The 14,019-nt window shown below is 40.3% G+C and overlaps 1 protein-coding gene across 2 annotated transcripts in view; it reads right to left on the reverse strand.

Annotated features, from left to right (window-relative positions):
* Positions 1-14,019, reverse strand: part of rngtt (RNA guanylyltransferase and 5'-phosphatase) — a 70,529-nt gene that overhangs the window by 7,900 nt on the left and 48,610 nt on the right. For both annotated transcript variants that reach the window (XM_035143827.2, XM_035143826.2), the window contains 2 exons: positions 6,659-6,759; positions 1,724-1,790 (listed from right to left, as the gene is read on the reverse strand). In XM_035143827.2, coding sequence (XP_034999718.2) covers positions 1,724-1,790; positions 6,659-6,759 — 168 coding nt within the window. The remainder of the gene's footprint in view (positions 1-1,723; positions 1,791-6,658; positions 6,760-14,019) is intronic.

The raw sequence follows: 14,019 nt of genomic DNA on the forward strand, positions 1-14,019 counted from the left end.
AATAATCAGTACATCTCACACCGTGATCACACTTTTATCTTTAACATGCATTAATTCATATGTAGGTCTGGAAAGGCTTTTCCAAATTAAGAAAAGTAAACCTTTATACCCCTGTAGGTATCGACAGTGAAAGGAATTACAACAATGAGATAAATTGGAAGAATTGAACCAATAAAACAGCTTTAATTTCTGTATAACAGCAGCTGAGGGCTTCCAAATGAGCTGGAAAATGTACGTGCGATCGAACCGACACATCAACGTTTCTAACGTGCCGATGAGCAAGGCAATAAATCTCTGCTGTGGAGCCCTGCAGGCCACAAACAAACGTACACAGACTGTGCAGAGGTGGCACTTCATGTCAGATATATCAGGAACATTATTCAGGCTGCCAGAACCACGAGTCGCCAGGTCCTGTGCTGGCATGTAATTACCATTTTTTAGCATACTCGCACTTGGTCTGACTGTAAAACACGTTCCACAACAAAAATAGAAAGATGGGAGCAGACAGAAGAGGACCCCGGGGCGGCAGGTCTCAGCTCGGTCTCCCAGAGAGGAGCTCACAGGCCGAGCAGCGAACAGAGACTGCACCTTGTTCAGTCACAGAGCTCAGGGCTGACACATGGGAATATACCACAACAGTGACAATACCTGAGGGAGCAGAAACACTTGTTTACTGTTTCTGAACCACCACTGTTCGAAAGGCCATAATAAGAGCCATTTAGGTAAATTTCCATACAGCAAAATAGCTGTATAGAAATGTGCATCAGAATAGAAATCATAGAACAATGGTAGGTTAATATCGTAATGCACAACTCTGTATTCACACAGACATTATGAAACATGATCTCATTATTACAGTAAGAGCAACTGAATTAATGGTTCAGACAGACAAAATGGGAAAATAATGAACGCGAGATAATGAGAGTTCGAGTTTGATTAGTTAATTAATAGTTTATCTGAATGGGGTGAAAATGTATCAGCAGCTACTTTGATAATCAATTAATCGCGAGTGTAAAACTATATTTTTTGACAAAACGTGCAATTTCAATGCCTCGCATGCATTTTTCATTATCTATCTATCTAATCTATCTAATTGTCCGAACAATTGTGAAAAAATATCTATCTTCTGGAGCCAAGAGGTGACATTTGTTTGGTCAAAAGTCAAGGAAATCACAGATACTCCATTTATAAACTATATAATTAGAGAAGGTCTATGAAACTTCTGGGGCTGAATCGGTTAATTAATCAGTTACCAAAGTAGTTGTGATAAATCAATTAATGATATAACTGAGCAAACCTTGCTTTGCTTTCTTAAAAGCAACAAAAGACTGTGAATCAGGACTTTTCACCTTTGAAAGCAAAGCTGACTGGAATGAATGAAGGAGAAATGCAGGTATTTCAGTTAGAAATAAAAAATCAAGAGCAGCAGGGTGGTGATGTGAAAATGTTGCTGCAATGATTCTGACTTTATTCAAATTATTTATTAAAACACTCTAAAACAAGTCAGATAAAGACCTGGTTCAGTACATTTACACAAACAACTAATCTAACTGCTACATGTTGCATCTTCATGTCACAAAAGCAGTGTTAGCTTTGCTACAAGCCTCCAACCAAAACTAAAATCTTATGCCATGCAAAAGAGGAAGCTGTAAAAGCACCAGGGGGGGCTTTGGCTTCTTGGATAGTAGATGAATTCAACAAAACAACACATTTACTTTCTCACCTTCATCTGTGCAAAGGGCCTGTCATAGCTGCCGACGTAGAGCAGGCCGACAGTCTGCGGGACCAGCCTACGGAGATAAAAAAGATCACGGTTAACACCCTCAGCACAGGATCTCAACAGGAGAAGTATCTGAGTGGTAACAGTGGTGCAGAGAAAAAAATCACTACGTCGCTTCCATTTCGCAGCTAGTAACAGAACGGCAGAGATGTGAGATTACACCTATCCGAGCCCTTCTGTCTCCCTGTGCAGCTTCATGTTTATAAACTCACAGAGAAAAACGACAGTATGAGCCCATTCAGACACCGAGGCAATAATATTAGAGACTCAGGGTATTACAGCGTCTCTGTCAGAGAGCGGACTGTGAGCCTTCACCGTGGTTCATTGGGGTTCATATTTACACTTCTGCGGTTCTCTTGTCTCATCCAAGGGGCTCACACCCAACAGATGTCTTAATCACACACTGCTCCCTGCCTCCCCCCACCACCAACATCCCCATGTGCCTGCAGACGCGAATACGGCCAATATACGTGCGCTGCTTTCATATTAGTGAACCATTTTTAGAAACGTAAATAACGGGGGGGACTATTCGGCTAAATTGTGCACCAAACTACCGTGCGACTACTTAGTGTGTTGCAAACCTCATTCAGAGATTTCAATTGGAGCTGAAATTGGAGACTTGTCTTTCCATCGACCCCAGCCCCCCTCCTGTGTAATGATAGCTAGCACAAGCAGGAAGGAAGCAGCAGTAGACATTAAGAGAGCAAAATTGCCATGTAGTAATGGACACTCTGCAGACCTTTCAATGCCAAGTCTATTCCCATTGTTGTTTCTATTAATACTTGTGAATTACATATTGTGTGATAAAGACTTCTTCCCGAAACCTGCAGGACTCAAAGCTAGAGCATTGTACTGATGACACAGTTTTCTGAAAACAACACTAACATGTCGGCGAGGCTTTTGCCAGAGGCGGCGGAACAGATGAGGAAACAGATGAGAACATATATCAGAGGAGCAGACTCCTCCGTTCACAAGCTGTTTCACGATGCTAAGTTGATATTGCACTCATAATGTTGGAGGTGAGGGAGTCCTGCTGTCTTAAATTGCATTGCAATTTTCCACAGACTGAGCGTCAGATGAGTTATGTTAAACCGAGAGACCTTTACGGCACAAAACGGTGATAAAAATAGAATCTGACACGAGGCAGAATTTTTTTTATTTTTATTAAAACAATCAAGAAGCTTTTAAATGGCACCAAATTTAATAAGATCCTAACACACGTATGTTGGTAGCTCTCAGTTTCTTCCTCAGTGGCTCGGGTGGCCTTTCATTTAACCCATTCCTGTTCAAAGGATCACATTGTGGAACTGTGTATTTATATAAATTCACAAGGAGTAATGGACATTAAGCTAATAACTTATATGGTGTGTGGTACTGGTCCAACACTATTCACTTGTAAACTTGGTTTAGGTATTTTGGGATTTTTTGACAGTAAAAAAATAAATATGATGAATGAGAGTTGGTGTATGCTGCACAGGAATATTAATATTCATGAATCATAATCACACTGTGAACATTTCTCAAAAATTCACTTCCACAGTGGAAAATTTGACATTAAAGACCATAAAATATGTTTATTGGATTAAGCCAATTGGATACAGTCGGGCCGTCTGAGACGCCAACTCCAGCATCTTTGTGTCCATACAGCAAAATGTATTCACGAGGGGTTCAGAGTGGAAAGACAGGCTCCGTATTTGTTATGCAGAATCCTTCCCGTTTGTCGACTGAAACATACACATCTGAAATCCACTTGCTGTGAACTACGCCACAAGTGCAGTGAATGTCTCCCTCACACAAATCCGTCTCTGCAGCTTATTAAAACGGTCTGTGACATTTGTTTGGATCATAAAACTGAAGCTGCAGGAATAAAACTCAAATCAAACTCCCAGACATGATACAGGGTTTTCATAATATTGTTGAAATGGACACTATCTTGCAAAATAGATTAACTCTAACGGCAAAATGGTCAAACACGGACACTTAAAATTGGGAAAATGATCGGGAAAAGTATCGACATCCTCCTGATCCAACATGCTCAACCAATCACGAGTCAGTCTCAGCTGTCAATCATGACGTTTCAGCTTGTTTTTATTGCATAAAATATAATTAAAACAAACAGAGGGGAAATTTGGGCACCAGTGTGTTAAGAATTACTTATAATAACAGAAATCATCTTTAAGATAAAACGTTTAAATGTGTACTTAAACTTTTTAGTTTGGTCCATGTCCCCATCCACTTACATGAAGGAGGCTGGCTTTATGGCCTTAAGGTTAAGATTCCTTTATTGTCCCGCAATCATGCACACACAAGCACTACATGCAATGGGGAAATTGACCCATACTGCAGCCACCAGGGGTAATCGAGAAGATTTGGCTTCACTTTGAGGGAGCAGTCATGTCGTCCATCTTTACATACAGTCTATGGTAGCAAGTAAGAAAGCTATCACAAGGAAGTGGGGAAGGAAGAACTGCCAGTAAGAGAGAAATGGCCAATAATCACTGGCTAAATCTTCTTATTGGAAAACCAGACATCTGGAGTCAAGAAGCACAACCTATAGAAAAATGGAAAATGGACTTCATAGCAGAGGCACCAACAGAAGAGGGGTGGAAAATAATCCATCAAAAGGATTGTATGAATGAATTTCCATAAGCCTCAAAAGCTTCTTTCTTTGGTATTTTTCTTTGTCACTTTGATACTTCAAGACGGTGAGTACCTGATTGAGACTGAGACTGTGGATCCTTTATACAAATTACAGACAAGGATGCTGTAATGACACTCGAGTCCACAGAGTAACAGAGAATCGTGGATGCAGGCCTCTGGAGAGCCGAACCAAGCCAGTCAGACTGTACCGCTCCTCCTTTCTGGGTCTTCAATGTCACTACGCACCTAATGAATAATGATGTAACCATTACTCATTGCCTCTTGAGACAGAATGCTGGCTCCAATTATCCATAATTCAAGCCATCTATACAATACTCAGGACTGTTCACCTCCACACTTGGGAGGGGCGCTATCACGCTTTATGGAATTGCTTCAACTTTCCATTTTGTCCTTTTCCTCCTCTCCACAATAATCACCGTCTGCCTCTGTGCTTGCGCTCAGAGAAGGTAATAAGACTTGCAAGGGTGTGTGCTTCAGCGGTACACAAAGACGTGCTCAAGGATTTATTGTGTGGGCTGACGAATAAACAGTTGTTACCTCCTTACAGGTTTGTCCATCTCTCGCTCTCCCTCTCAGACAGTAACTAAAGGAAAGATTTGAAAACCTAGACCGAGTGTGAGCTCTGAGAAGTGTTCCACCTCCTCAAATGCATCTTTCGGGGAAAATATCAGAACGCTCTGAAACGGTAACAATAATGGTCTGTGTTCTCCCACACAGAGACGAGTCAAGACGCTGACTAACTGGCCTGCTGGCCGGCTTTGGTGTACGATGAGTGACGGTGGCCTGTTGTGATCAGCTCAGTCTGTTGTCGGGGAGTGGTGGCAGGCTCGCTGCTACAAAGCTTGGACGGTCGCAGAGGTCACCTGGCTCTCAGAGGAAAAGACAGCTTGACCAGTGAGCTGACAGCTGTGGATCTGTGTACTCGCACTCAAGAAAATACTCACAGACCGAGCGGCGGTAAAGTACACCAAGAGATGTGTATCGTGCTGATGAAAAATAACACAGGCTACAGCCATGCTAGCAGCTATGTCAGCTAAATCCTAACATCAGCTAAAATGCTCGGTTGGAATGTAACCACACTAAATTGTAAATGGGCACTTAAACTTTAACAAAGTGCTTCATCACCCAACTCACTTAATAGTTGTTGGGAAACGGCCTCCACATGGCTTAACGTCTATAAAGATGGACAACATGACAGCTTCCCAAAGGTGAAGCAACTGGACTCCTCTGTGTTACATGTCAATTAAATTGTTCTCAAAGATGGCTTCGGTCATTATAGGTACTTATGTGTGCTCAAGTTTTAATTAAGACCAAAATAAGTTTGATTTTAATAACTTATTTGATGCTATAAAAATGGGGTGAAACATCATGAGTGACAGCTGAGACTGACTCGAGACCTCGCAACTGTGGCTCCAGAATCTGGCTCCACATGCACAAGATGGCTGTGTTTGTATGCCGTATATTTTAGCTTCATTTCTGGACAGTGGGAGGAAGTGGAGATGCATCATCCGTCTTTATATATAGTCTACAGCCTTGCCCAAGAACATTTCGACATGTTGACAGGAGGAGCTAGTCATTAGCGGATGATCTGCTCTACCTCCTCAGCCACAGCCTCCGTGACATCATACTTGTTACATCGAAGGAGTTTGGAAAATTTCAATCAGTGCTTCTCAATAAAAATAATTGAGACTGAAATAAATCCAAGGCTTCAAAATACCTACAGGATATCAATTGTCTTTTCTAGTATAGAATTGTTTGTCTGCAGAGATGTGATGTTTACCAGGATGAGGGCTACGAGAAGCACTGGTGCGTCTGAATAATTTATACTACAGAGAATAATAAACAAACGATGGAAAAAGAGAAGGGCAGTTATGTTTCCCCTTGCACATATAGCCGCATGCAGCAAGTAAGACTTTTATGGGATTGCAGATATAAAGAGCGAATGAAGGCGATGATGGTAAAGTATATTAACTTCTGCGGACCGTGAGAGAAACTGAACCCCAAGGCCAAAAAGGAAACGTAGAAAAAAGATGGCATGAAAGCGAAATGATAAATGCCAAAGATATTCAGTGCCTTTCTTTGAAATGATCGCTTTTGACATCTGCACACATAGAAAATGTACATGCATGTCTGTGTACGTGTGATGCAGTGTCTCGCAAAGTGACTGATTCTATTACATTCGTCAAGCAAGGCGTTTCCCTAGCAACTGGGACTTACCCTTCTCCTCCGACTTTGGTGATCTTCAGGCGAAAGTCCACAGAGTTGAGATTGGGGGGCTTCCACTTGAGAATTTCATCACACCTCCCAGCCTTGTATCTCTGCAGGGACACCCCCCCAACAAAAAAACAAATTACAATACAGAAGAAGATGATTTGTGGGGTAAATAAATATGAAATCTCCTTTCAATGAACACGGATGACAAATGTGTTTCCACGAGAAGTCATTTATTATTGTCAACCTATATCCCGCGCCGACTTAATGGTTGAGTGATTTGTGAGCCAGGCAGAATTTTTAAGCAACAGCATCATTTCTCATTCTAATTCGGCTCCACTGTAATCTTAGGTTAAAAATGTGTGTCTGTGTATCAACAGCGTCATGAAATGCAAACAAGTTCCGGATAAAAACAAGGAGAGCTGAATGTATAATTTGTTCATGAACTTCATATTTGAAATGAAGCGATTACAAGTGTGAACTATTACGGTCGGATAAGCTTATGAATAAGAATAAATATGCATAAGAATAGATATGTAAATATAATGAGGCTTCCAAATAATGATTTAATATGATTGCGTTTTTCACACATCACCATTGTGGTTCACTGTGCAGTAACGTCTCTTTGATTATTTATGCCTGCCTGACATTTAGTGCGACATGAAACAAGTGCACTAGAACATGAGAAATGTAAAGGCATGACGGGTGGAGGCGGGAACAGATGATCAGATTCTGTCACTGTCAGGTTGCCCGGTAACAGAAGTCTACTCCGAGGAACTGTGTGGAAAATGGACAGGATTCCTCAGGAGGACCTGCTCTGTCAGAACAACATGCCCAAATGAGGAGTTCCTGGCTCCACCCACGTATGGTCCTCTGACAGGATTAAAACAAAAAAATCACCATGGGAAGAAACATACAGTACAGCGACTTGTCAAAAAGAAACCCACTGCTTCACATACACAAAGCCCAAAGCCTGAGTTTGCTGAATAGCATGAAAATCTTGCAGGTTGATAAAAAGTTTTCCAAAAGGCTTTTTCTATGAAGGCCAGTGTCTCTAAAATTACCCTTATACTCTTTATATTATACAATGCTATTGTCTTGTTCCACAACCCATGTTGTATCCCATTTGTCAAAGTTCAGTGCCACTTCTCCTCCGTCTGGCTCTGAGAGTAAATACACAAACATGGCTGATGCATGTATTTGAGGTTTAGACTGTAATCCTTCCTCTGAATGCTGAGTTTCTTTTTCATTTGGAGCATCATAAACTTGGTTGCTATTTCACATTTTTTCACCATGCTCCACATTGCTGAAGAATACTCGTCTCCGTAGCTATACGGTCGGTCCAGCTTTCAGCTCCGATGGGCCAGTGCAGAGTTGTCGTCATAGAAACTAAAATGATATTCAACTGGCAGTAATTGGCTTAATGAGAATGAACAAATGGGCGATTCACTCATATGTGAAAGTCTCGCCTTAGGTCTGCTAACTCAAAGAGTCCACCTTAGTAAACTGGTTAAGTTATGGGTAGTTTGACTTTGTTGTTTTAGGTGTAAAAAGAAGGGAACAGAGTGTGAAGTGTCCTTCTGCATTGTCCATTGTGGTGCTCTCAGTGTGGGAGGCGACCTTCAATCCTCTTTTAAAAGGCTATTCACCGCAGTTAACTAGACAGCCGGGAAAGAGGGCACATATCTTTTGAAGAACCTCGACTTTTTTTTCTTCTTCTGAAAAACGTGGGAGTGGAAGGGAACATTCTTCAGTGCATTTAGTTATGCTATGCTGCACAGGCATCGAAATAACCATTTGTGAAATAGCTTGCCCACTTATGTAGCTGTAATGTGAAATGAAACAGAAAAAGGGAAATCTACAAATGCATTAAGTGATGAAATATTCCTCTTCCTACTGTTGATTGGCTACTTGATAAATGATCTGAACTAAAGAGAGAGAAATACCAACTTCTGAAGAGCTAAGATGCATAATGAAGAAGGTCTGCATGGTTTGTGTGTTAAGAAAACAACAGTATATAAACTGTGCACCTCGACCAGCCCTGGAGAATCCACGAGGTTTATGTTTAAAACTCTGAAACTACATTTTCAACCAGAGTGAATTTCACTTTAGATGAATCCAAGCCAGCAGAGCCATAGCAACAACATCACGAAAAACCCAATCAGACTGCAGATTGAATAAATAGACAACCTTCGAATTAATGCCAGAGTGGAAAGAGCGCTGCCAGTCGTACTCGCGCTTTCATTACTATTGTTAGACTTGTCCATAAGTGACTGCACATACAAAACAAGAGCTTTCTATTGAAGTGCCCATCAGACATTCAAAACCTGACCTTGAATTCAGGGAACACATCTCTAATCTATCAAAACTCATTTGCATGTAATGATTGCATAAAATCTGCTCCTGCTGCTGGTTTGGGATGTGACTTCAGAGGCTGTGAGTGAGGGGAGGAAGAGCTGAGGGTGATGCACACTGTGAAAGCACAGGTGGGGCTGCATGGCTTCGGAAAAAATAAACACATTAAGAGTAAATGTAAATTCAAATGACTGAATATCATCTAACTATCAATTACATTAACTCTTTTTTAATGTCTTTCTGGGAATTGCAGACTCTAATAAAGCTCATAACCCCATGATACATTCTTTTAGACGTGAACTCCAGAAAATGTCCAGAAAATTGGGTCCACACAGGAGATTTGTTCTGTATTTCACTTTGCGTCTGACATGTTTTAGAAACTTCATTGAAACGCTCACTCGCTCTGTGTGAATCTTCTGGACTTTGAATTTGAAACATCGGACGTCACCAATCACTGGGGACACTAATTGTATGTTCTGTTCATATTTGAAGTATATATATGTGATATACAATATGATATCTGGAATACTTCACTGTTGGCACAATGACTCAACCTGATTAGGTAGAAGGAAGTCTGGCCCCTCTTTCATACAATAGAGCAAAAAAAATGACACGTCTTCAAACCGAGGAGCTGAGGTCCAATCTTCTAGATCACCTAAAAATGATTCAAGAACCTGGATTCCTTTTATTAAATATAAGTGGGTAATCTATATCCTTGACTGCAGCTTGTCAATATCCAATTTTGTACACAACTTGCACACCCTCCCTGTATTGTACAGTTGCTGTTGTCGTTTCTCCCCTTTTTTCCCTTCCCTCCTGCTCTGTGCCAATATGTCTCTGTGCCTACAAATCTGTGACAGAAACAGTCCATTACCATATGAATATAGAGTATGACAGGCTCATCTTTCCACTAAAATATTCAAAGAGCTTTTGCAACTGTCTTGTTGTCTTGCAATTGTCTCTGCTTTTATTTTTTCGGGAGCGTTTCTTTTGGTTTGTTTTGTCTGTGTTCATATTATTATTATTATTGCTATCAGTGTTATCTTCTTTGGAGAATAACAAAGTGAGAAAAGGGCTGATTGTCTATAATCATGCACATATTGTAACTATAGATGTGGAGAACATGACAAATTATGCCAGAAGCCATGCATGGTAAATAAAAGCTAAATAAATGTAGAAAATGTTATTCTACTGAGGAGAAAGAATCTTGCTTGAGGATGTGCTTCAAGATGAATCCTTTGATTACCCCTTTTTTCAAAGCCTCATTTCAATAACAGCTTTTTGCTTCCAGGCAGACTTATTTAAGTGTGCTGCGGATTACAGACAAAAGGCTGGAAAAGTCCAATAAATCTGTTCCCCAGAGAAAAAGCTCCCTCTGTTACAGCTCAGACACACTGGCCCATTTGTTTGAGAGTCACATTGTATATGTGAGTGTGTGTGTGTGTGTCTGTGTTCGTTCCTTTGGTGTAAATGTACAAAATGCTGAAGCAGTATTCACGATCTGTCTCAGAATAAATTGCAGTTGAGGAATACAGGGACAGGGGAAAGTTTAGATATTGAGGTGGATGGTGCAGAGATGTGACATACAGATACTCTGAAGAATAACAAATCCCACATAAAATGATTAAATGGATTCAATAAACCACAAAATGCACCATAATCAATGTTTCGACCCAAACCCAAGTCTGTTTCACAATATAAATTAACTTCTCTGGGCTCAGAATTGATACAAATCACATCTTCTGTACTGACTTGGCTTTTTGAGTGGAGTTAAAATGATTTGCCATAAAACAACAGTGAGAAGAGAAATGCTTCTTGATACTCTTTGTGCAGAGATCACCACCTGGAGTTCTCCCCCATAAGCAATTCTGCCGTCTGTGACAATGGTCCCGTTATAAATTCAAAGTATTTCCAGTGCTCCCTCAACAAAGAAACCATATTCCAAGGACGCCGTGTGTCGGGTGAGATAACACGCCCAGCAATCGGCGGAGCGGCTGCAGAAGCAAACCTTTGTGTGCACAAAAACTGACTTCAAGCCCCTGCTGAGATTAACCTCGAGACCACCATAATCCCATCCACATAAAGAGATTAACATCACACTAGTTGATGTAGTGGTTGACAAAAATCAATGACTTTGGAAAATAATCTCAATCTGAGGCAGACACACATTAATATACGCCTGCAGTGATGGTGATAAAAAACTATTTAAATTCATCCTACTGCTGCGTGTGCTGTAAACTGCTGTGAATAGACCTTTAATATATGAGTAATGAGTTTGTAAGATGAAATCTTATCAAATATTTAGTGTGAGATCAGAAGTCTTATGAAGTGAAACCCTTTGCTCTCTGTTATTGATTAGATGGGATTTCACAGCAATGATGTATTTTTCTATCTCCTCATATTGATTCCACCTGGGGCACGGATACTGATTATAGATCCGATTACAGTGTCTCTCTTTGTCACAGGATGGGTCGCTCCATCTTCTTTACTCTCAAACTAAAACCAGTTAAATGCATCATCACACATCTAATTCAAATGCTTTCTGTTCTCAGAAAATTCCCCATTGACAAGGTGAAACAGAAAACAAAACCCCAAAAGTCTCCACCCATTCTAGCAGCTCCATGAAGATTTAGTTAGCCACAGCGGAACCTTGAGCTAAAGGCTAATGTCAGCATGTTAACGAAAAAGATGCTAACATGAACTTCTTAGGAAAATGGCTCCCGACGTTATAAATCAAGTGAAAGCGAAAGTCGACGTCCATTTTTATAAACGGTGGTATACATAATGGTTAACAGCTTCACTTTAAAATGTATTTGTTGTGACATACAATGCCGTAAAACATGACATATTGGGCACAACAGGATAATATATTGATATTGATTTACTCATGAATTAATAAATCAGAGCAAATAAACCAGTATGTCATTGTTTCTACTAACAAAGAGGATTTCTACATTGAACAAAAAGAGAAAATATTGCCAGATGCAGAACATCAAATCTTAAAACATCCCCCCTCCACCCAAAATGTTAGCTCCCACTGCTCTGCATCCATCACAAATAATGGCTTATTTACATAGGTTGGCATATAAAGGGGACTTCAAACAGTGTCAATCAATAATGCAATGACACAGGCTAAAGGTCGAAAGAGTAAATGCCTTTTAAAAAGAGAATTAATTCAGAAAAGCACTCAGTGACAAACTTATTCTTTTATTTTCAAGGTGACCATGAAAATGTGGATGGTTTGTGGACACACTGTGTGTGCACGGCTCATGATTGGTGATTGGATTTGGGCGTGCGCTGCAGACAGAACAGGTGAGGGGGGGGCTACAAATGTACCGCAAAATAACATCTTAATCCTTTTCAAACAATGACATTTTAAACTCAATTAAATATTTTCCTATAAAAGAGAACATTTAATTTTAAAAAAGCCAGCAGCAGCAGCCAGGCTCCATCCCCGTATCCATCGCAATCTTAATTTTCCTTGTGAATATTTAATAACCTCTTGGAAATGGCTGTTTACAATTGTGCTGTACAAATTTTATTTGGTGAAGGCCATCACAAAACACTATCTCCTTTCACATTAGGCTTCGCATTCGGTTTCTTGTTATTGAGTGTGTTCCTGCTAAAAACGTCCCCTGCAGCAAGAGGACTAGACACTGGAACTAGGGAACAACTCACATACAACACATACCGACGGGTACAGTCCAGTTTGAATTACTGATATTAGCACTACCATTTTCTTTAAGAGGTACATATGTCAAACTAAACGTATTCCTACTTGAATTTTATTTGTTATGTTGGTAAGTTAATTGTGTCACTCTGCTTTTCCATGATTGTGGTTGTTTAGGAATGTTAGTACCATTAAAGTATGTCTTTAACAATGGCCTGTGTATCATCAGAACAGTACCTGTGTGCACTCTGTTAGCCATCGCAGAGCTAATCGGCTATCGTCAGATGATGAATAAGCCTCTGGGGGCAATTGCCAATATTTAGTGCATCTAGTATCGATTCCAAGTTTAATTTATTACAGAAGTCCAACGTTCCTCTACACAAAACAGCAATACATTTTGTAGGTGTTTTAGGTCTACACAGCATTTTGGCTAATCTCTATGAACAGATTAAAGATATTACAAAGATTATTCTGTTAGCAACGTTCTCATTAGCAGAGTGTGGATAGATGCATGTGAATTAATAAATCTATTTTTATTTCTTTTGACAGCCTCTCTGTCTATGGCAGATCCATAAAACCTAAACCTCCTGCTCAAGCTGTTAAAATGTTTACTGCAATAGAAAAGTAAACCCAGACAGTGTTAAACAATTGTTTCTTTTCGAGGCCGTCAAATCAGATGACTGACAATTTGCATCAACACCAGTTATTCGGCCCATTTGTTTGAGCGGGTGATGGAAGTCGGCCCATTTGTTTGAGCGGCGACCAGCTGTTGACCTTCAAGAGTTTGGAGCGATTTCCTTCTGTCAGATTTATGAAACTGTTATAAAAACATCGTGAACTGTGATTTGATAACAGATCAGCCTGAACAGTTTTAATGGGACACAAGGGAAATCTGTGTCTAGGGTGGTAATTTCTGAAATCAACTGTACACACAGTCTTGCAGTGCCGTGAAGAAGACTTCCACCCTGACAGCGGATCATATGAAAAGGGATTTTTAAAGAAAGCATCTGATAAAAAATTTAACTGAACGACGACCTGTCCTTAAAATCAGTCGACTTATTGACACGACATCTGCACATTGGTCCATCTGATTCTGTTGCTGCTTGATGAACATCAACCATTTCAAAAAACTGTAAAATGCACCTCTGCCACAGCAAATCAATCCGTGGTTGATTAACATGCTTTCAACATCTTCCTCCTGCCTGGATTTTTTATGATCCATCTTTTTCACGGATGTTAAAGAGGACAACATCACCTCGAATCAATGTAGGGCTGCATCAAAAGCACCAACACCGGTGCTCTAAATCCCCAAAACATTCCCCCGTGTCGATTGCATGTAAAT

This window comes from Hippoglossus stenolepis, chromosome 20 (genome assembly GCF_022539355.2).
Source record: "Hippoglossus stenolepis isolate QCI-W04-F060 chromosome 20, HSTE1.2, whole genome shotgun sequence".
NCBI lineage: Eukaryota > Metazoa > Chordata > Actinopteri > Pleuronectiformes > Pleuronectidae > Hippoglossus > Hippoglossus stenolepis.